This window comes from Lytechinus variegatus, chromosome 17 (assembly GCF_018143015.1).
Source record: "Lytechinus variegatus isolate NC3 chromosome 17, Lvar_3.0, whole genome shotgun sequence".
NCBI classification, from domain to species: Eukaryota; Metazoa; Echinodermata; class Echinoidea; order Temnopleuroida; family Toxopneustidae; genus Lytechinus; species Lytechinus variegatus.
In genome coordinates, this window is record NC_054756.1 from 13,732,622 (window position 1) to 13,756,141 (window position 23,520).

Genomic DNA, 23,520 nt, shown 5'->3' on the forward strand with positions numbered 1-23,520 from the left:
GCAGGAAAGAGACAAATAAAGACATTCGGGCATGGGGGGGGGGGGGGAATAAAAACAATTGGTTTCTGTTTGTTCGAATCCAGGATTGAAATTGGACGAACGGGGGTTTCGGATTCTAGAGACCCAGCTAGTTCGATTCCCACTTGGTGCACTAGCTTGTGCCCTTTGGTAATGCATTCATCCTCATTATCAGGTCCCTCGGAGAGGACCTTCCGTCGTCGGTCCACTGGCTGCTTGCTCACTAGCATTCATGCTTTCTTTGCAATAAGTAAAAACAATACCATCATTATTACATTCAACAAAATAGGTCAGATCAATACCTGGAAACGTTTGAAACTGTTTGTTTGTAGTTTTACCACGTTCGATAACGTTTTCAAAAGTTCTTTAAAAGGACGTTTCATAACGTTTACGACCGTTTTAAAAACGTTATTTAAAAAATGTCCTTTGCGTAAAATGCCAAGTCCAAACTTCGACGTTAAAAATGTCCTTTTATAAAATGTCCATTTTAGACGAAGATGTAAGGACCTAAAACGTTGTGTGTTTGCTGATAACATGACTAGATCATGTAAACAGATCTTCTGCAGTGTTTTTATTGTACACAATGTTTATACAGCATTAGCAGGTAGGTATGTGTAAATAGATAAGTGCTCCTTAAAATATGGAATAATCTCAATAACCAGGAAATAAGTTTTGAATTATTCATTGTGTCAAAATCGTTCTGATTAAGTCATACCAAAATGGAGAAAACTAAGAGATTTGGAATGATTACTTTAGTTCTTTTCATCCAATTGTTGGTGTCCGTGTTCGCAGTTGGTGAGTTTTGATATCAAATTATCTTGTTTTTTTTGTACTGAAAAAAAGACATGTTCAATCGGATTTTCTACGACTGAGCATTGTTTGTATGATATCAATGTGACTGTCACGCATGTATCTCAACATGACAATATTTTTTCTCAGGTCCGACAAAAAAAAATATATACCGGACCAAAATTTTTGCCATAATTTTTCAATTTGTCGACAGGGACAAGGGGTAGAAGAATCCATTATGATAGAAAATAATTATCAATAGGAGCACTGACGTACGCAGGGTGGTTAGGGGGTTTGAACCCCCCTCCTATAATTAAAAACGCCCACTGAATTTTTTTGAAGATTTTTTTGAAGAATTGTTTTTTTTTTGCTTATCAAATTTTTGTGGTACGATAAGACATAAAGTTAGTGGTGAAGACCTTTTTTTTTGTTTTTGCTTGTCATTGTTTTTTTTTTTGGGGGGGGTCAACAATTCATTCAGCTTGAACATCCACCCCTTTAGAAAAAATCTGCGTACGCTACCGAATAGGAGGCCATCAGATCATCCGGAGTCAAGATGCGCGGTTTCTGGGAGTTGTAGTAGATGATCCTTTATCATGGAAAAATCACGTCAGCATATTTGTAACAAGGTTTCAAGGAGTGTTGGCGTGATATACAGTGTTTATCAAAAAAGGTTGACACTTTGAAAAAGCCCTGGGAGTTAAAAAAATATACAACATGTAGGTAAATTTTTCACATGTAAACTTGGGTTTGGATCTCTTCTATCCAATGAAAATAAAAGTTTTGACAGAATGTTACACTTGAGTGAGCACTGTCCATTTTTGTAAAGCTCGCAAAAATCTGCGCAGAAGTTCTCGCTTTCACGCGGTGTCAAGGGGAAAGGCGAAATCAAACTTACACTGCGAAACATTTCTCATACATTTCCCTTGCACTTTCGGTTAATTGAAATAAAACAGATACATTCAAGCATTTTGATACAATTTTTCAACCCAAATTGAAATTTCAACACTTAGTAAGCACAACCTTTACCCCTTTTGTGCCAGCTGGATCTGAGGTCATAACTGAATCTGAACAACTCCAGCATTTTTTTGCTAAGTTTTTATCATTTAAAGTGGGTTTACATTTCATTTTTCATTGATACTTGTTTCTCCACACTTTTCCCAAGCTTGACAATGATTAACGAAATGAAAGTCAAGCCTAAGCCATTTCATGTAAATCACAGCTCAGTGTAAAGCAAATATCGTCACGATGGCCTCGGTGTGTGGGGGAACGGGTGGGGCGCAATGCACTCTTCGAAGTGTTTTGGGTAAGGAAACAAGTTAAAAAAGTTAAAAGATATCTTCAAATCAATTTTACTAGCTAAATTTAACGTGTCCTTCATGATTAAGGTTTACTTTTATTCGCATAACTATTTTGAGGTTCTGCGCAAATTATTTTTTCACTAACTTTTCAAAAGTAAGTGGTGCTCACTCAAGCGGAAATATTTTTCGACAATTATATCTTCAATTGCTTAAATGGATCTGTACCGATTTTTAATATGTGGAAAAATTATCAGGATATTACAAATGTATAATTTTACAGGATTTTCCTAAGTGTTATTTTTTTATACGCACTGTATAAGTTGCGTTTCTTTTACCTCAACCATGTCAACAAACTGACAAACTTTAGTAACTATGTAATGTCATTGTGCCTCACGTGATTTTATTGTGATGTTGCGTGTTGAAAATACTTAAATGTAGAAATCATTTTAATAAACTCAGACTCATTACATATTCAAATTACAAAAGTCCAAGTATTCTTTTTTTCTGCAGCTCATTATTCTGCCCCTTGATGATTTAGTGCTTTATATTCATGTGCAAATCCCAATCGACTCCAAACTTTTCATTTTTAACAGATGCTTTTGTTGTTAACTCCAAAATTCATACGTACCATATACGTCAAAAAAATATTACCATCAACTGATTAACCATTTGGAAGAATAAAAACTGCTTTGAATTCATTTGTAATACAATGTAGCTTGTATTAAAATGGAATAGATTACATCAAAGCATATAGATCCAGTCCAACACTGCCTATATTACAAATTGCATGTCGAAAATGCTTATTTCAAAGCTTGCAAAATGTCTTCAATTAAACTTTTGTTAACTTTCTAGTTTATCATTGTAACTATATATGTATTTTTCTACATGTATGTTTCTTTTATCATCAATAATAAATTAATTTTATTTAGTGGCCCCTTTCGCCAGCTCTGCTTCTATGGAGTCCAACGCCTTTCATGTTGTATTTTTGGGCCAACCTTTGTACTAAATAATTCTATTATATAACCTGATTGGTTTGAATAAACTTATATCACTAAGGGTGTATTTATTAGTCCTTATTTATACTAAACGGTATTATATTGACCACCCTTGGTCTCATAAATAGCTTTTTAAATACAACGTATAACGTTCAACTTGAACTTCCTGATCTTGGTATTCTGTTCGTACACGTAACCTGGCATAATGACTGTCAAGGAGATCATCCCAAGCGATATGCACTGAATAGTGTATGAATTCGCGACAGGTCTGAAGGAGGAGGGGGTATCATCCCTTTCTGAGCAATTTCATCAAATTTTCCAAGCAATTTGATACCAGTATTTATAGGGGTTACAAAAATAAAATTTGATACATGTTCACCCTGTGTTGGAGTTATGATGGTGAATATTTGGCAAAAGTCCATCAAATATTATACAGATTTTTTTATTTTTTCCAAAAATTCGGTTTTGTGACGTCACATACATGTATGCGGACCTCCACCATTGCTGTGATACACATTTGATAAATTGCAGTTTTGTAGAAAATTGAGAATGGTCTTACCCTTGCCTTCATTTGCAGACTTATCATTTTCATTCGTGAATCTGTATAGACATATATTTTCGGTTTTTGAACCATCAATAAATGGGGATTTATTCAGTTTATATAACACGGTATATGCTGCTTGCATATAACATCAGAAATTCAAGAAATCAAATATTCCTTCTCTTATTTTTCAGTCAATTTTGATCAAATGCTTCATCAATATTTATTTCATTTTGTCTGCCTTAGTGTTTTTTATCACACATTCGAATGATGAAATTAAGTTTTTAAAAAATGTATCCTGTCAACTACCAATCATACGCGACTCTTTCTGCATGCACTAATGGATTTCTTGTTCCCTTATAAATAGTTATAGACACCAAAATCATGTGAAAATTCCACAAAATAACAGAGTTATGGAAAAAAGGTGATTTTCTGGGAAAATGACGACCATTTTGGATTTTTGGACGGCACAAATTTTTTCTCGCACCCGAAAACAAAAATATTACTATTTCATGTTGCCAACAAACAATCAATCAATCAACCAATCAATCAATCAATCACCCAATCAATCAACCAATCAATCGATCAACCAATCGATCAATCAACCACACATTTAATCAATCAATCAATCAACCACACAATCAATGTTAGCCAGCCGACCAATTATCATTAGCCTATCATCCACACAGCAAAAACTGTGGTGTTAACCGGTGTACATAGAGGACCACACCAGTTATTTTACACCGTTGTTAAATTGGTGGTGTTAGTTTTACACCTATTTATTAAAACACCTATGGTTGTTAAATTTACACTCTTTGGTGCTATGTTCAATCTCTAGGGTGTTATTTTAACACCTCAGGGTGTGGTCCTCTATTAATACCAATTGGTGTCAGTTTTAACACCACAATCAGTCAGTAAACTAACTAATCGATAAATCAATCAAATGAAAACCCATAGCATTATTTCGAGGAGTGAGGAGACAAAGAGAGGAGGAGGGGGTGATTGATCGAAATCTTCAAAATGTTGGGACGTCCTAGAATCGTTTAAAAGGGTTGCTTACAATTTGACCAATTACAAAAGTGTTTCTCAGTTTTTGATGTGAAAAAGCATGATAAACACATCATAATCTGAGAGGATCTATGACAAATGCATTATGTGCAAGCGAGCGAGGCAAGTTTGTAAATTTCCACTACTTTTCAGGTTTTGGGTTTCAGATAGCATCATCTTACATTTATTCATTTACTTAAATAATATTCCAATAGGATGCCCGTTCAGCAAAAACTGATATTAAAAGGGGACCTAAAAGCATACAAAAAAAATCTTTTTACCAATACTAATTTAAAGTTATCATTAAAGAAAGTAAATATTTATCGTTATAAATTAGTTCTACAATTTGGTGACATTGACATTTCACCAACCGGGTGTCAATAAGCTGTTTGATCCTCTTGGAGCAAGAGGCCCAGATGGAATTTCTGACAAATTACTCAAGACATTTACTGACGAGATCATCCAGCGCTCACAATACTATTCAAAGTGTCTACCCATTATAGGCATTATCACAGATGACTGGAGAATTGTAAATGATGCTCCCGTGTTCAAGAAAGGAGAATTACAGACCTATATCTCTGCCGTCCATCTCATGTGCAAAGTCTTAGAACATGTTATCTGCAGCTATATTATGGATCACCTGGATACATGCTTAATGTGGATTTCGTAAGCGATGTTCTTGTATCATCGAACTAATTTCACCTGTGAACACCTTGCAAAGGACTTGACACCACCCACTCCTCTACAAGCTGAAGTTCTACGGCATTCGTATTACTAATATACCCTGTGCTAGTTCCAAGGCTTCCTTCACAACTCAAAGAACTCAAAGATAGACGTCAATTGATGTACATCGAATACTAGCTACTAGTATCCCATTCAGTCCAGTCGGGCGTACCACAAGGCAATGCTCTCGACCTTCTTTTTACTCTACATCAATGATCTACCTCATTCATTCATTGCATTTCATCTCAGACAACAACAAAACTGTTTGCCGATGACTGCCTACTCTACCGCAAGATCCAATCTCAGGATGACGCCAGCAAACTTCAAGAGTGGGAGTCAGTGTCAAACTATCTCAGTAACAATTAAGCGGAAACCGCTAAAAAGTACATACTAAATTCATGATCAGCTATTACAAAAGGTCAGCTCTGCTAAATAGGCCTCTATTGATGTTCATATTCATCAGAACATGAAGTGGAGCCACTATATTAGCATGGTTACCAAGAGAGCCAACTCTACACTTCTTGCAACGTAACCAGCTACTGTGCCCCAAAGCCTCAAGGTACTATGTTACAAATCTCTCCCCAAACCTGTCCTGGAATATGGATATGCAATGTGGGACCCTTCACCACGGAAAACACCCGAAAGCTGGAGATTGTCATTTTGTGCAGCGACGACATGCTAGATTGACAATCATCGTGCTAGTTGGGTCATAGTCCAGTTTGGACCATGGTATATGGACGTTTCCATTCCCAAATCTAACATAGAGGAGCCAGTACCAATTCATCTACCAGGTGAGGATGGTCGATGAGGTGATGGCGCGCACAGGATTAGAGATTGGAGACATGTGCCCTCTTTGTTAGTTTCGGGAAAGGGAATTTCCATACACCAAGGTCCAATCTGGACTAGTCGTTTCACCGATAAGCTACCACAGCTCCAGTGGCCCATCCCCGGGGCACTTACTATAAATATGATACGTATGTGCCGCGGTTGAGGCCCCCATTTTCAGCCTAAATTTCCGTTCCAGGCCATCACCAATTCAGAATGCCATAGAAATTCCTATTTTTTCCAGTTCCATATTTCCAACACCATCTCTCTTTCTGAGTGAACCTATATTTCTGCGATTGTAATAAGCTGATGTGTTTGTCCATGATTTTGCAGCTAGATGTTTTTCTGCCGTCTCTTTGTATTTATTTAAGTATGATTTTGCAGCTAGATGTTTTTCTGCCTTCTCTTTGTATTTATTTAAGTATGTTGGATTATTTTTGACATATTCATATATTTCTCAAACTTTTAATTTTCGCCCTTTTGGCTGTCCATACATCATATCCGTCAAATCTTGTTTTTACGTCCATTACCAAAATTTGCATATCATATTGTCTTAAATCAAATGTGCAGGCACATCAGGTTATAACTGCGCATTCTGGTAGCAATAAACCCTGTCAGGATGCGCTATCGAAACACTTTTGGTAGCAATTTCTTTTACCAAAATGTCCCGCAAAATGTGCCATAAGAACGTGTTCTCTGGCACAAACTATCAGTTACTCTCCTTTTCAACGGTCTGTATTTTTTTTGATAAACAAAAAAAATTCATTTCTGAAAATGTAAGGCATAAAAAAAGATGGGAATCTTTAAAAGCGAATTTAGACAGGGCGGTTCGTGGTCAACCCGTCGATTTATCAACCAGAATACTCAACAATCCTATCCAAGGTGAGATGGGGATGAAAGAGAGGTTTTACACGACTTCATCTGGGAGGTTGCATGTGGTCACCTCTATGCTCCCATGGAACGCCACCCCGGAGAAAATATGCATTTAATGTTAATGGTCTACCACAAATAAATCCAGTTGTGACGCATACGATCCAACGATTCTCGCAAGAACTCCTTAATTGAGTTCATGTTGTTTAAAAACTGATGACATCACGTGAATATGCACTGAAAAAAACTGTGGTGTTAAAACTGACACAATTGGTGTTAATAGAGGACCACACCCTGAGGTGTTAAAATAACACCCTAGAGATTGAACATAACACCAAAGAGTGTTAATGTAACAACCATAGGTGTTGAAATAACACCTATAGGTGTAAAACTAACACCACCGATTTAACACCGGTGTAAAATAACTGGTGTGGTCCTCTATGTACACCGGTTAACACCACAGTTTTTGCTGTGTGAAAGAAATCCCTGCTGGCAGCATTATTAACTAAATAATGACGATATCGTGAATACAGTGTAACTTATCTTAAAAATGAGAAATGAAAACAGAGCTTCGTCAACAAAGATGGAAATCAAATCATGCCTGTGATATATAACCCTGCAACCTCGTCCGCGGCAGGAACCTTTATCATGTAATTTATAACAATACAATCAATAGCGTCGTTTTTATTGCAACAAACAAAAATTATACATATTCGTTCATTTGTTTACTGGAATAACATACCTAACTTGATCGAATCATCTAAAAAAAAAATAAAACAAAGATAACAACACTTAAAAGCAAATAGTAACACAACGCCTTCCTTAAAATACCACCACTCAATTGAACTTGAGTCCTTGCCAAAATACCTCATTATAGGTCAATGTTATATATTTTTATAGAAGTGTAATGTTGATGTGAATTATTTTGGGAGATGTATTCCTCAATTGGCTATTAATCATGGTAATCTTACGATCTATTATCAAATACAGAACCTCTCCGGACCCGTTTAATTGGTGGAAGAGGATCCTTTGAAGGCCGAGTTGAGGTTTATTACCAAGGTTCTTGGGGGACATTATGTGACGACGGTTGGGATCTTAATGACGCCCATGCGGTTTGTCATACATTGGGATATCAACGAGCTTCAGCTTATAACTTAAGTGCATCCTTTGGTGAAGGTACAGGCAAATCATCCTTGATGATGTAGAGTGTACAGGAACTGAGTCAAACATCGCATTTTGTCGACATAACGGTTACTATAATCACAACTGCGGGCACAATGAAGATGCAGGAGTCATGTGCGAAGGAATTGGTGAGAAATAAGTAATCCCCAGAGCAGCCTAAGTCATTGCACATATTCAGTTGCTCGCATTTGGTTTCAAGCAGTTCTTCTTTTTCCACGAGTGTCTAATACCACATGGGCTATTCTACGATCGACAATTTGGTCTAATTGCATTTGGTCTTCTCCACGATTACTTAGTCCAATGCAGACTGTCTTGTCTAATTTTCATCACCCCTCTTACACTTCAAGGATGTAACAAGGATTATCTACGAGGATTTACAAGGATAGACAAGATAGCACTGTGGATCTGCTTGATAAGATAGAAGTTATGCAACACGGAATACACGGATGATATTGGGTCCTCTTATGGACCTTTACGGTCTCTACTGGGATATCTAGAGCATTGGCCAAGATTGGAGTTTCTTTCATTGTGGAAACGTCTGAAGCGTATACAAGTCATGTACATGGCCATGAACACGGACTATTTTTCATGTAACGCAAACAATAGACACTTAAATTTCGTCCCTAGATATATAGCCGATATTAAGGACCTCCCGGTTCTTACAAAGAGCCTCCAAGGTGCATTCGGTAGCTACACGGATGTTCCCGGAGTACACGGACGGATAATCATGTTTATCCTTGTAGCCACCTTGTACATCCGTAGCTACCGAATGCATCCGGGAGGCTCCTTACTAATACCGGCTAAATCCGTGGTCGAACTTGTTCCATTGTTTGCGTACATGAACGTTAGTACGTGTTCAAGGTCATGTATGTGTACGCTTTAGACGTTGCCAGTATAAAATAGACTTCAATGTTGGCCAATTCTCTAGAGATATAGAGACCTTAAAGGTCTGTGTAAGGACCTAGTAACATCCGTTTATTCCGTGTTGACTTCCAGTAACTTGCAAGCAGATCCCTAATGCTACCTTGTCCGCCCTTAAAGAAACCGTTCTTTCCCATACATTTCCGTGTAATGCCCAATTGAATCCGTATTCACTCGGGCAATACTAGAAAAATATCAATTTGGCACCCGGATCACCAAGGACTGAGATCCGTGATGATCCATGTTGAATCCATGAAGGTGTAAAAAAGGGATTTTGAAAAAATGGTGAAAGGGCTAAATAGAAGAAGTTAGACCTGATGGTTAAATGATCTGCATTGTGATGTACGAATTGGGATTAAAATGTGGGATGAGATCAAACGAAAAAGAAAACGAAGGAGGATCTATAGACAAATTTCCAATTTACTGTGGCAGATACTCAGATTGCGCCTCTATTGTGAGGTACAAAAGTTATGATGCATGTTTCACAGACCAGCTTAGAATTGACTCTATTTTACAGGATATCCATTCAAGAAAACTATGATTTGAATAAAAAGCAAAAAAATGAAACAGACAAGTATAAAATGATGTAGACAACGAAATCCGATGAAAGATTGAAAAGGGTTATTGCATTTTAAAGATTTTTTTCACGAAAACAGTTGTTTGCAAAGCACAGTCATGTGGAAAATAGAGATTGTATGATGTCAAACATTCATTATCACTTATAAGTTTTATTGAAAAAAATGATGCGATATTCTTGTCTTTGCATGTTTTACAATAAAGGTAACTCTTAAAACCACAAAATATTTAAAAAAAAAATTGTCAGTTGCACATGTTCAGGAAGGAATCAAACTTGTTTGACCTTACTATGAAAAAAAATAATTGTGATAATAGAATGAAAAAGAAATATCGGGTGGGTGACGTCGGTCACCCGATCCCCATTCCGCATACCGTTTAGGTTATGCATTGCACTATTTTGGGTTATTAATACCTCGGTCACATTTCCTACGGCCGGCGTAGATTCTAAAATTTCTGCGGCGACTAGCAATTCTACGGTCGCCGCAAAATTTCCACGGCCACTTTCTGTAGCGGTCACATATGATAGGGTTGCCGCACGGCGTATTTTTTAATTTATGGAGACAGAAAATCTACGGCTGACGTATGTCCTTGAAATCATGACGTACGGTCGCCCTATAGGGCGACTCTGCGCTGGCCGTAGGTTTTTGACAAATACTACGGCAGACGCGAGGTGGCCGCAAGGCGCCCTCACGGTGGCCGCAGGGGGAATATACATGCAGTGAGTATACAATGAATTGCTTGTCACACTCATGATATTTTTCATTACACATTTCATTTCATAGAAAGTTTCCAAAGTGTACGCACTATATGCCCATGCGCGTATTCTGGGCGGGAGGGAGGGGGTGGGGGCTTTCGGGGCCCGGGCTTCCGGGTAGGCGAAAAAGGGGCACCAAAAAGAGGGACGGAAGAAAGGGAAAGAAAAGGGAAGGGGAAAGAAGAGAAACAGAAAAGGGAGAAAAGAAAGAGAGAAGGAAGAATAGAAAAAGGAGAGAAGAGAAAAAGAGGGAAATGATAAAAGTGCTGGGGCGCTAATTTGATGTTCAACCTAGGAAGGGGTGCCAAATTTATATTCTACATTAGGGGGGCCAATTTTATGTTTGACCAAGGGCGTCAAATTGAAGTTCGACCGGGGGGGGCGTCAAATTTAAGTTCGACCGGGGGGCGCCAAATTGATGTTCGACTCTGATCTAAATATTATAAGATCAGTAATGTTCGACCTATAGGAAAGGGGATTCGACTTTTGAGGTGATTCGTGCTTCGAATGATTAGTTTAGATGGACATCCTGTTAATGATCGCCTAATGATTACCAAAAGTGCTTAGAATTTTCAAACTTTCGGTCAGAATATCAAAAATTTTCAGCTCGCGCTGACAGATAGATAGATGCCCATCCTGCTCATGCTTACAAAACTTCTCAAAATATTCTATTTGAGGTCTACGCCATGGCTACGGCGAGCATAGAAAAGAAAAAATGTTATAACTCCGGGTTAAAACTCTACGGCCATCCCTACGGCCTGTAAAAATTAGGAATCCGCCGTACGTTGACCTTGCGGCCACCGCAGATTTTCTGCGGCCGCCGCAGAAATCTCTCGAATTCAGGTATCTACGGCCGCCGCGCCGTACGCCCGCCGTAGAGCAAATGTGACCATGGGATATATATTTTTTAATTTTCTGATTATTTCATATTCAATCTCGATAAATTTTGAGTGTTATGCTTGTTTGATTTTTTCTACTTTTATTCAAATAATCCGCTTTTATTGGGAGGGACTTCCTTTATTCTGTGCTATACAGTGCGTCCCACAAAAAACGAAACCGAGATTTATCGATGATTTATCAAAACTTAACTACAAATACAATAGACAAATGACCTACCATTTTAAAGCTTAGAATCTCTTCTATCATCTGAAATTACTATTTTTCATTCACGCATGAGTGAGCAAAAACAATTTGAAAAGGGGATACCAAAAAGTCACTTGGCGGGCCGTATCTGGGTTTTAAAAAGAAAACCACATTTTAAAAAAGGTGGAGAGTCCATATCTGAGGTTTATTTGGGGATATAACCATACTTCGATGTCGAAATATACAAATAGTGGTCATTTTCCAAGATGGCCGCCATATACGTACATGCATTATATTGTTTGTTTCCTCCATAGGGTTCCTATAGAATTTTCAAAACACGTAATATACTGGTTTTAGGGGATGGAGAGTCCAAATCTGAGGTTTATTTGGGGATTTAACCATGCTTCGATGTCGAAATATACAAGTAGTGGCCATTTTCCAAGATGGCCACCATAACATGCATTATATTGTTTGTTTCCTGTATAGGGTACCTAGAATTTTCAAAACATGGAATATACTGATTTTAGGGGATGGAGTCCAAATCTAAGGTTTGTTTGGGGATTTGACCATGCTTTGATGTCGAAACATACATGTAAATATTCCTCATCGCCATTCTGGGCAAGGAGATTTTTTTACTTAACTGCTCCCGATGTGTAATTATGATTCAGCCACAAAATTACTAGCGGGGTCCCGAACTTTGCATGCCCTGGTGGAAACTTGGCTCAACATTCTCCTTTACCCACTTTAATATCCAATTCAGCTAAAGAAGCGCTAAGGTTCTGTCAGGAGGCCCCACTTTGAGATCTGTTGGCCATCGGCCTTTTGACATTGCACCACTCTCTTCCATGGCATGCCAACCTCACTTCTTTTTCCTGGATAACACTCTGTAGGTCTCATCTTGATGCAGGTGTCACCTTAGGTTGTCTGTCTTTGCTGGCCATTCAGCAGCGGGGTCGATATCCCAGGACTTCAGATTTTCCAACGACTGAGAGACATCATGTTATGGGCTGTGTGGTGCTTGCTTGCTCTGTCTGTGCTCATTACATAATTCCTTCAATTAACAAAGAAGTTCGAGAGGTAAAGGTATCTTGCCTACATAAAGGAATCAGTTGAGTGCTAGATATGGTAAGCCGTTGTGTTTAGGCTACTGTCTGGAAAAGAGCTACAGGAGAAGGCTTCATACTCTTCATAGTGCAATACAGCCTGATGGTACCAAGTAATTGACTAGATAATACAGTTTGGGCATTTATCATTATTGGTGTTGAAAGTCCTAAGAAATAATTCAGGGCTGCAGTCGATAGGAATCATTGTTGCTGACATGATGATGCCATACGTGAACTGACTAGACTAGAGCTTTCAATTGGATCATTGCTAGTGGCAAAATCAGAGATGTTTTCAGTGGTCCCGTAAATGGAGATTAATATCGAAACATGATTTTTCCTTTTTTATATTCTCAAATGAAGACAGTCAGTTGTTTCAAACATTTTCTTTCAGCATACAATTCTAATCCTGTTTCGACAACAATGTCAGTGCAATGCATATGTAATATTTAACTGTAAAGTTGCAGTGATATGCAAAATAATCAAGCATTTGAAACTAAATTTATTTTACAGCAAATTTGGCAATGTGTTAATCACTTCATGATATAAAGGATTGTTTTGTCAAGGTCAAGCCATTACTTCAGAAGAAGATAAACATTCCACCCCTTCCCATATACTTTAGGTTACTCTAAGACATCTTATGGAGTAATTATATTATATTGCATCATCACAGTGATATATGTAAAAACCATACAACCATCAAAATAGTCATTCAAGAGATATAATTTGGAAATGATTCAGATGATTAATATGCCTCATCATACACATACATGTAGCGATAACAACTAAGATATCCTACTTTTTGCACTTAATCTTGATCTTTCAATTACTGCCTCATTCAATTGAAGTCTAAATATTGTTCATTATCCCAATCCTTCCACCTTGTCCAAAAAGAAAATGACTGATAAATAAGGTATCTGCTTGCATATAATTACGGTAGGCCTACTGTAATACTTGTTCTATGGTGGCCATCTTCTTCATCTATTTGTATATTTTGACATCAACGCATGGTCCTATCCTCAAAATAACCACAGATTTTACTCTCTGGCCCCTAAAACCATTATATTCCATGTTTTGAAAATTCTAGGTTCGTAAGTAAACGAAATAGTGCATATTCCAAGGCGGCAATCTTGGAAAATGGCCGCTATTTTGAGAGCAAAACATGATCACATTCCTTAAACACCATCAGGTTTGGATTTTCCATCCCTCAAATCTTCATATTCCAAGGCTTGAAAATTTGCACGTAAGCTAAAGTAAGTGAACAATATAATGCATGTTCTATGGCAGCCATCTTGGAAAATGGCCGCTATTTGTATGTTTCGACACCAAAGCATGGTCATATCCCCAAACAAACCTCAGATTTGGACTCTCCATCCCCTAAAACCAGTATATTCCATGTTTTGAAAATTATAAGTACCCTATACAGGAAATAAACAATATAATAGGCCTACATGTTATATGGCGGCCATCTTGGAAAATGGCCGCTATCTGTATATTTTGACATCAATGCATGTTTTTTCCCAAAATAACTTCAGATTTGGATTCTCCACCCCCTAAAACATGTAAATCCCAAGTTTCTAAACTTTTAGGTAATGAGTAAACAGAATATCCAAGATGGCTGCCGGCGGCCATTTTGGATTTTCGCGTATATCTCAAATTGCTCAATGCTGACAGAGCTCCAGCATGTAGATTCTTCAAATAGAAGGTCTCACCAGTCAAAATCAGTTAAAAAAAACTATGACATTCCAATATAACATTACCCGGGCCCCTTGGCTGCTGGACTACTCGGTTTTGTTGACGATCAGCCATGCATCAAGTCTTTTGTTACCGTGCGATAGCTTCTCTGGGAAACCGGTGAAAACAAGTTTATTTAATGAAATTAGGGAAATACAAGCATTGTTTCGAGGGATCATAACTTTTTAAATTCTTGACCATTTTCTGTGATTAAAGTATCAAAGAAAAGAGCAGATATTGAACTTTTTAGTCATGTGATTTTCTTTTTGAAATCCTGTTGCACCCACAAATGTAATAACGCCCACAAATGTAATAACACTTTACCCACAAATGTAATAACGCCCATAAATGTAATAACACTTTACCCACAAATGTAATAATTTCACCCACAAATGTAATAATGCACTTTACCCACAAATGTAATAAATTTGAAAGGATTTTTGGCAAATCCGTTCTGAACTAAAATCGTATAGTAATGCGTTCATATAGCACAAAAGTGCAAAGTCTCTTTTCCTGTTCCGGTTCATTAAATTATAATATAAGTCCAAAGTCTTTATTCCAAACCCAGGTTTTTTCAAAAATTATGATATAAATCCAAAGTCTTTATTCCAGACCCGGTTGTTTCAAAAATAATAATATGAGCCCAAAGTCTTTATTCCAGACCCGGTTGTTTCAAAAATTATAATATAAATCCAAAGTCTTTATTCCAGACCCGGTTGTTTCAAAAATAATAATATGAGCCCAAAGTCTTTATTCCAGACCCGGTTGTTTCAAAAATAATAATATGAGCCCAAAGTCTTTATTCCAGACCCGGTTGTTTTAAAAATAATCATATGAGCCTACAGTCTTTATTCCAGACCCGGTTGTTTAAAAAATAATCATATGAGCCTAAAGTCTTTATTCCAGACCCGATTGTTTCAAAAATGATAATATAAGTCCAAAGTCTTTTCTCCAGACCCGGTTGTTTAAAAAATTATAATATAAATCCAAAGTCTTTTTCCAGACCCTGTTGATTAAAAAATTGTTGTTGTTGTTGTTTTAGCTTATAGCGCGTGTCATTCAGTAGTGAACATTTGCGCCAATGTTATAATATATAAATCCAAAGTCTTTATTATATAATAATAAATCCAAAGTCTTTATTCCAGACCCGGTTGTTTAAAAAAACAATAATATAAATCCAAACTCTTTATTCCAGACCATGTTGTTTAAAAAAATAATCATATGAGCCCAAAGTCTTTATTCCAGACCCGATTGTTTCAAAAATGATAATATAAGTCCAAAGTCTTTTCTCCAGACCCGGTTGTTTCAAAAATTATAATATAAATCCAAAGTCTTTATTCCAGACCCGATTATTTCAAATATTATGATATAAGTCCAAACTAAGATACGATAATGATGTTCCGGTGGAATAAAAATGAGAATCGAGCCTAGTCTTCTCTCCAGACCCAGTTAATTAAAACTGGAGGAATCAAAGTCTTTGTTGTTTTAAATTATACTGAACGTATTGTGAATATACACGCTATGAGTAAATTGAGAATCAAGCATAGTCTTTTCTCCAGACCCGGTTATTTAAAACTAAAAACTAAAACCCTATAGTAATGCCTTCATATAGCACAAAAGTCCAAAGTCTTTTTCCAGACGCAGTAGTTTCAAAAATTATAATGTAAGTCCAAAGTCTTTTTTCCAGACCCAGTTATTTCAAAAATTATGATTTAAGTCCAAACTAAGATACCATAATGATATTCCAGTGGAAAAAAAGAAAATTGAGCTTAGCCTTTTCTCCAAACCCTGTTATTCAAAAATTGAAAATAACAATACAACAACAACAACAAAAACCGTATAAAGACCCCATAATCTTATTAATGCTGGATAACATGGACATATAGCGTAGTCTTTCAGCCAGACCCAGTCATTTGTTTTTCAAAATAAGGCTAATAGTAAAAATATAAATAACTCCAAATCTAATACCAAGCAATCCTTGAACCTAAGAACATGTTTTTTTAAAAAGAGGTTTAGAATGTTGTCTTTATTCCAGACCTAATCATTACAAAAATTACGAAAAAAATTCTAACATAAGACCCTATCATATTCTCTTGGAATAACATGAGTTGTAAAAACGTACTCTTTCCTCCAGACCAGGTTATCTAAGAAATGAATTAAAAAAGAAAATCAAATCTAAAACCAGTTTTCAAAAGTTACACCCAGTAAAAAATATGTCTGTACCCCACACCCAGATTTTTTTTTGTATAATAATACTAAGACTCCTACAAAACATTGTAATTATGCATGGGCAAAGAAAACGTCCATTTTCCAGACTTGGTTATTATTTAAAAATGAAATTGTCTAAAACAAATACCCAATAATCTAACTACTGTGGAATAACATGGAGATCGATTGTAGACTTTCCTCCAGACAATTATTTCAAGAATAAAAAAACAATAAAACCCAACCCCCAACAACGAATCTAAGAACCAACAATCCTCCAAATTAAGACCAAGTACAAAAGCACATGTTTAGAGCGTTGTCTCTATTCCAGACCCAGTCATTTAGAAATTAATTCAAACAATCTTAAAAACATAAGACTTTGTCATATTCTTATTCCTGTTGAATAACATTATTATTATGCTTAGACCTTCGTCTAGACCCAGCTATTTATAAGATAAACAAATATTGAAAAAATCAAAGCTAAGACCAATCTTTAAAATTAAACCAAGTTAAAATGCTTGGGTTTAGAGAGTTGTCTTTACCCCACATCCAGTTCTCTTAAAATACAAATTAAGCAAAAGATTAATCTAAAAACTTAGACACCAGCATCTCCAAAAATATAAAACCCTGTGATAAGGCATACCACAAAAACGTCAAATTAATAAAAGGCTTAAATATTCAGATCTGAATGGTACGCGTCTTAAAAACCCAAAATAACAACAACAACGTTATTCTACATCAATGATATTGTGGCGTCTTTGTTAATATTGTTTATCTGTTTTTATCGTTTCTAATAATTTCCTTTTTTAAATAACTGCATGGGTCTAGAGCAAAAACTACACAATAGTAGACTGGGCGTTGTGGCGTGCGCCTGTAATCCAAGCTATGTGGGGAAGTTACAAATTGATGCAGAGGTTCGAGGTTTGAACCCTGGTCACGTCTTTCGGATGGTGACGTTAAAGGTCGGTCCCAGACGTAAATAATCATATCTGATTGAGACACGTCTGACAAAACTCAAACACACACACGTTTGCCCCCTGGAAAGATTAAACCCCCACCGACGGGACAGCCTAACTCCGTAACTCTGGTACGGGTGTGGGAAGGGGCTTTTCTTTCTTTGCCTGTCTCTCTTTCAGTCATTTCAAATCAGTTTTTTTTCCTATCTTATCACTTCTTGATCACATAAATCCTCTCTCTCTCTCTCTTTACTTAACGGGTCAATATAACCCCAGAAAATATATCTTAGGCCACTGAGATTATTGGAATTGTAACTAATGAAAAAAAAGCTGAATATATTACAAATGGTGCTTGGTACACTGAAAATTTAAAGTACCGAAGAACTTGTTAAAACGTTATCCCCTTTTGTTAGAATGATTTTCTTTTATATAATATCTCATAGATCGTCGATCAACAACCTTATCGTTTACGGGAAGTAATCCCCATATTGTGTGCTGATATCTTATTCCTCAGTTTTTTTGTTTTATATGTATTTAAAGGTTTTTTTTTTTTTTCATAAAAAAGGAATGAATATACAAGAAATAATAATAATAAACAAGTGGAATGCCTCTAACCGTCTCACCTGCATCACGCGATTCAACATAGCAGCAGTGCTGACTTTGAAAACTACTATAACTCGCACAAGATGTTAAGTGATACTTGGTTACTCTTATTTCCACGTTTTATGAACTAGACCAATACACTTACAGATATAGGATGGTAATTCAACAAATACCCCCAATGTGGCCAAAATTCATTGACCTCACATGACCTTTGACCTTGATCATGTGACCTGAAACTTGCACGGGATATTCAGTGATACTTGATTACTCTTATGTCCAAGTTTCAAAAGTCAGATCAATGAACTTGCAAAGTTATGATGGTAATTCAACAGATACCCCCATTATGGCCAAAGTTCATTGACCTTTGACCTTGGTCATGTGACCTAAAATGCACACAGGATGTTCAGTGATACTTGATTACTCTTATGTCCAAGTTTTATGAACTAGACCAACATACTTTCAAAGTTATGATGGTAATTCAGCAAATACCCACAATTCGGCCAAAGTTCATTGACCCTAAATGACCTTTGACCTTGACCATGTGACCTGAAACTTGCCCAGGATGTTCAGTGATACTTGATTACTATTATGTCCAAGTTTCATGAATCAGATCCAAAACCTTTTTAAGTTTTGATTGTAATTCATCAGATACTCCCAAATCGGTAATCCCCCTATTGTTTACTGATATCTTATTTCTCATTTTTTTTTCACATGTATTTTAATGTTTTGTTATTTAGGTTTTTTTCATAGAAAAAAGGAAGGAATATACAAGAATTTTTTTTAAAGGACAAGTCCACCCCAACATAAACTTGATTTGAATAAAAAGAGAAAAATTCAACAAGCATAACACTTAAAATTTCATCAAAATCGGATGTAAAATAAGAAAGTTATGGCATTTTAATGTTTCGCTTCATTTCACAAAACAGTTATATGCACATCTCGGTCGGTATGCAAATGTGGAACTGATGACATCACTCACTATTTCTTTTGTATTTTCTTAAATGAAATATGAAATATTTTTATTTTCTCGTCATTGTCATGTGAAATAAAGTTTCATTTCTCCCTGAACATGTGGAATTCCATTATTTTAACATTTTGTGCTTCAGGCAAGGAGGTCCTAATCGTCAAATTCGTAAAAATTGAAATAACGAATAATTCAAACAATGAAAACCAAAAGATATAGTGGTTACACTTCGTAATTCCGAAGCTTCGTAATTCCGAAGGTTCTTTATTCCGAAGGTTCGTAATTCCGAAACACGTAAATTGCCTATACCTCGATGTTCGTTAATCCGAAAACGAAAAGGGGTTCGTTAATCCGAACATTTGTGGCGTAATTCCGACGATTCGTTATTCCGAAGGTTCGATAATCCGAAAACGAAATAAGGTTCGTTGTTCCGAAGGTTCGTTAATCCGAAAACGAAATAAGGTTCGTTTTTCCGAAGGTTCGTTAATCCGAAAACGAAATAAGGTTCGTTTTTCCGAAGGTTCGTTAATCCGAAAACGAAATAAGGTTCGTTAATCCGAAAACAAAATAAGGTTCGTTAATCCGAAAACAAAATAAGGTTCGTTAATCCGAAAAATGAAAACCGGGAAAGCAGAGGCAGAGGCAAGGGGAGGGGACACTTTTGCCGTTCAATTATTATGAGGATGGGAAGGCAAGGGCGGCCGAACGAATTTTCGTTGGGGGTAAAGCCAAAAAATTAAACTCATACGTCAAAATGGGCACTTTGGTGATATTTTCACCTTAAGATTATCATCTGCTTGAAGTCATTGCGTGTTTGATAGTGATTAAGTAGAGACAAACCTTTTTTGAAGTGACTTCTTATTATGGCAAAATGTATATTTAGGCTTTATTTTTCGGGAGAGAGTATAATGAGCGAGCGGCTTGGTAAAACAAATTCAAAGGTGAAGTTGTATAACGTTTTTTGTGGTCAATTATTCTTAAAATGGCATTATTGCGAGGTGTTGCGAGCGTGAATCACAAGCTAAAACTTTAGGTTATTTCAATAAAAAATGAAAATTAGTTTTTAAAAATCCGAGCAGATTTCTGCTGTCATTAAAAAGATGTGCATCTAACTAAAGAATTAACACGAGCGCAAAACGCGAGCTTAAACATACTGACCAGAAAAGGAACCTGTTAAAGAAAGCATTTAGTGACCTTTTTAGGATGCATATTTCACCAATCGAATGAGAGTGCGAAGCGCAAGCTGAAAATTTTCAATATTCCAGCCTGAAAACTTAACTTAACTTGTATACTTTAAAAAGAGTATTTTATTTCGAAAAAACATGAAAAACGGCATATTTATTTTTGAAAAAGGAACTTTCCCATTTTGGAAAATATTAATTCCCATGTTTTTTATTTCATTTTTGATGCCCCCTGCCTCCCTCCCGACCTGATCTAAAGGGGACATTTTAAGAACTTTTTGCAGTTAGCCATGAAGACGATGCGTGTTTTAACCAATGGCGGCGGAACGTATTTTTTTTTGGGGGGGGGGGGGCAAAGCAAAAAAAGGGGCCAATAGGGGCAATTTGGTGCAAACGGATATTTTCACCATTAGATTATCATCTGTGTAAAGAGGTTGTGTGTTTTGTAGTAACTAAATTGAGCACAATTTTTTAAGTGATCACTAAAGTTATATATTTACGTTTCATTTCTGCGAGCGTAGAGAGCAAGCGGTTTTGGGGAAAAAGTCAAATCTGAAGATGTAAAATTCACCTTTTTGGTCAATTACTGTTAAAAGGGCATCCTTGTGAGATGTTGCGAGCGAATCACGTGCTCAAACTTTTGGAAATTTCATGTGGGCCTAGAATGATAATATTGATATAGATATCATTTACCCAGGGAAGCCACTTCAGTTCTGAAAACTATTCTCCCAGCTATTATTATTTTTTTTACAAGAATGCTTAGAATGTCCAGTTTTCAGGTTGGAAAATCGGAAAAATTTGGCTCACGTTTCTCGCTCGCATCAAGTATTGTTTATTGAGGAACTCATTCTATTCCTGGTTACAAAAAAAGAAGTATGAAATGTTCAGTTTTCAGGTTGGAATATCACAAATTTTAAGCTTGCGGTTCGCGCTCTCATTATTTAGTTCGTAAGATATATATTCTATTCATGAGTCACTTAATGCAGTCCTTAAAATATTACTTTCTGAAGCCTGTTGCATAAAACTTTTTACCTGAGAAAACTCTGGTAAAAAATGAAAACTAAGGTTAGTCTGATTTCCGCCACTGACTTTAGCACAGGGCAAAAACTCCTGTAAAAACAACCTGAGTTTTCTCAGGTAAAAAGTTTCATGCAACGGGCCCCAGGTCAGTATATAAACAAATTACAGCTCGCCCTCGCATTAATTCTTTAGAAAGATACACATCTTTCTCACGATTACAAAAAATGCTCCGAATGCTCACTTCACGTCTTGTTACATGAAATGTCTACTAGTTTGAGCTTGCGATTCGCTTTCAACATCTCACAAGGATCATTATCAGTATTATTTTTATTACCAGCAGAAGCTGTTATTAAAAATGACATCCCCTCCAATACAAATCCTATTATCTAGAGGTTGCTCGCACGCTTCCAACACACTTGATCCCCTGCATCTTTAATTAAACCATTTGCTTATAGGCAGCAATTGCTCAGATAAAATCAAAATTAGCCTATGCTTGATCAGGGCGCCTATATTCTTAATGAAATACATGTTTTGGCCCCAACACACGCATGTATCATCGATCGTTATTACTATCATTGCATAATATCGTGTAATCTTGTAATGACAACATCGTTTTTGTTACCAAAATGAATTATTTTTATTTTCGGAAATACGAACCTTATTTAATTTTCGGATTAACGAACCTTATTTCGTTTTCGGATTAACGAACCTTATTTCGTTTTCGGATTAACGAACCTTCGGAATTACGAACCTTATTTCGTTTTCGGATTAACGAACCTTCGGAATTACGAACCTTATTTCGTTTTCGGATTAACGAACCTTCGGAATTACGAACCTTATTTTGTTTTCGGATTAACGAACCTTCGGAATTACGAACCTTATTTCGTTTTCGGATTAACGAACCTTCGGAATTACGAACCTTATTTCATTTTCGGATTGACGAACCTTCGGAATTACGAACCTTCGGAATTACGAACCTTCGGAAATACGAACCTTCGGAATAACCGAACCTTCGGAATTACGAAGCTTCGGAATTACGAATGTATGCGGATAATATGGTGAGTGACAACATCGTCTCTCTCATTTGGATGTAGCTGGCTCGTTCATATAACTATTTTGTTAAAAATAAGCAAAACTTTGAAATGTCATAACTTTCTTATTTTACATCCGATTTTGATGAAATTTTCAGCATTGTTCTTGTCTGATTTTTCTCTATTGATTCAAATCAACATTTTTCTGAGGTGGACTTGATCTTTAATGGTTGCAGGGTCTTTGTTTTGTCGTTGTTGTTGTGTTTTTAATGACTTTTATAACAGGGTCTGACAGAAAGACTACGCTACATTTCCATGTTATTCAATATAAATAGGATCGTGGGTCTTTGCTTTTTATAATTCTTAAATATATAGGTCGAGAAAAAAGACTTTGGACTTATGTTATAATTTTTAAATTAACCGGGTGTGGAAAAAAGATTTTGCATTTTTGTGCTATATAAACGCATTACTATAACGCTTCAGCTTTTAGCTACCGGGTCTGGAGCAAAGACTATGCTTGATTTTCAATTTACTATTAGCGTCTGGAGAAAAGACTAAGCTCGATTCTCATTTTTATTCCACTGGAATATCATTAATGTATCTTGTTTGGGACTAAAATTATAATTTTTGAAATAACCGGGTCTGGAAAAAAGACTTTGGATTTATATCATGATTTTTTTAAACAACCGGGTCTGGAAAAAGACTTTGGATTTATATTACAATTTTTATAACAACCGGGTCTGGAGAAAAGACTTTGGACTTATATTATCATTTTTTTAAACAATCGGGTCTGGAATAAAGACTTTTGGCTCATATGATATTTTTAAACAACCGGGTCTGGAATAAAGACTTTGGACTTATATTATTATTTTTTAAACAACCGGGTCTGGAATAAAGACTTTTGATTTATATTATAATTTTTGAAACAACAGGGTCTGGAAAAAGACTTTGGATTTATATTACAATTTTTGAAACAACCGGGTCTGGAGAAAAGACTTTAGACTTATATTATCATTTTTGAAACAATCGGGTCTGGAATAAAGACTTTGGACTTATATTATTATTTTTTAAACAACCGGGTCTGGAATGAAGACTTTGATT

The 23,520-nt window shown here is 36.3% G+C and overlaps 1 protein-coding gene across 1 annotated transcript in view; it reads left to right on the forward strand.

Moving 5' to 3' along the window:
- Window positions 1-737: 737 nt before the first annotated feature.
- LOC121431250 (deleted in malignant brain tumors 1 protein-like) overlaps window positions 738-23,520 on the forward strand; it is a 37,358-nt gene continuing 14,575 nt past the window's right edge. The window contains exon 1 of the mRNA XM_041628760.1: window positions 738-813. Within this exon, the coding sequence (XP_041484694.1) occupies window positions 738-813 (76 nt within the window). The remainder of the gene's footprint in view (window positions 814-23,520) is intronic.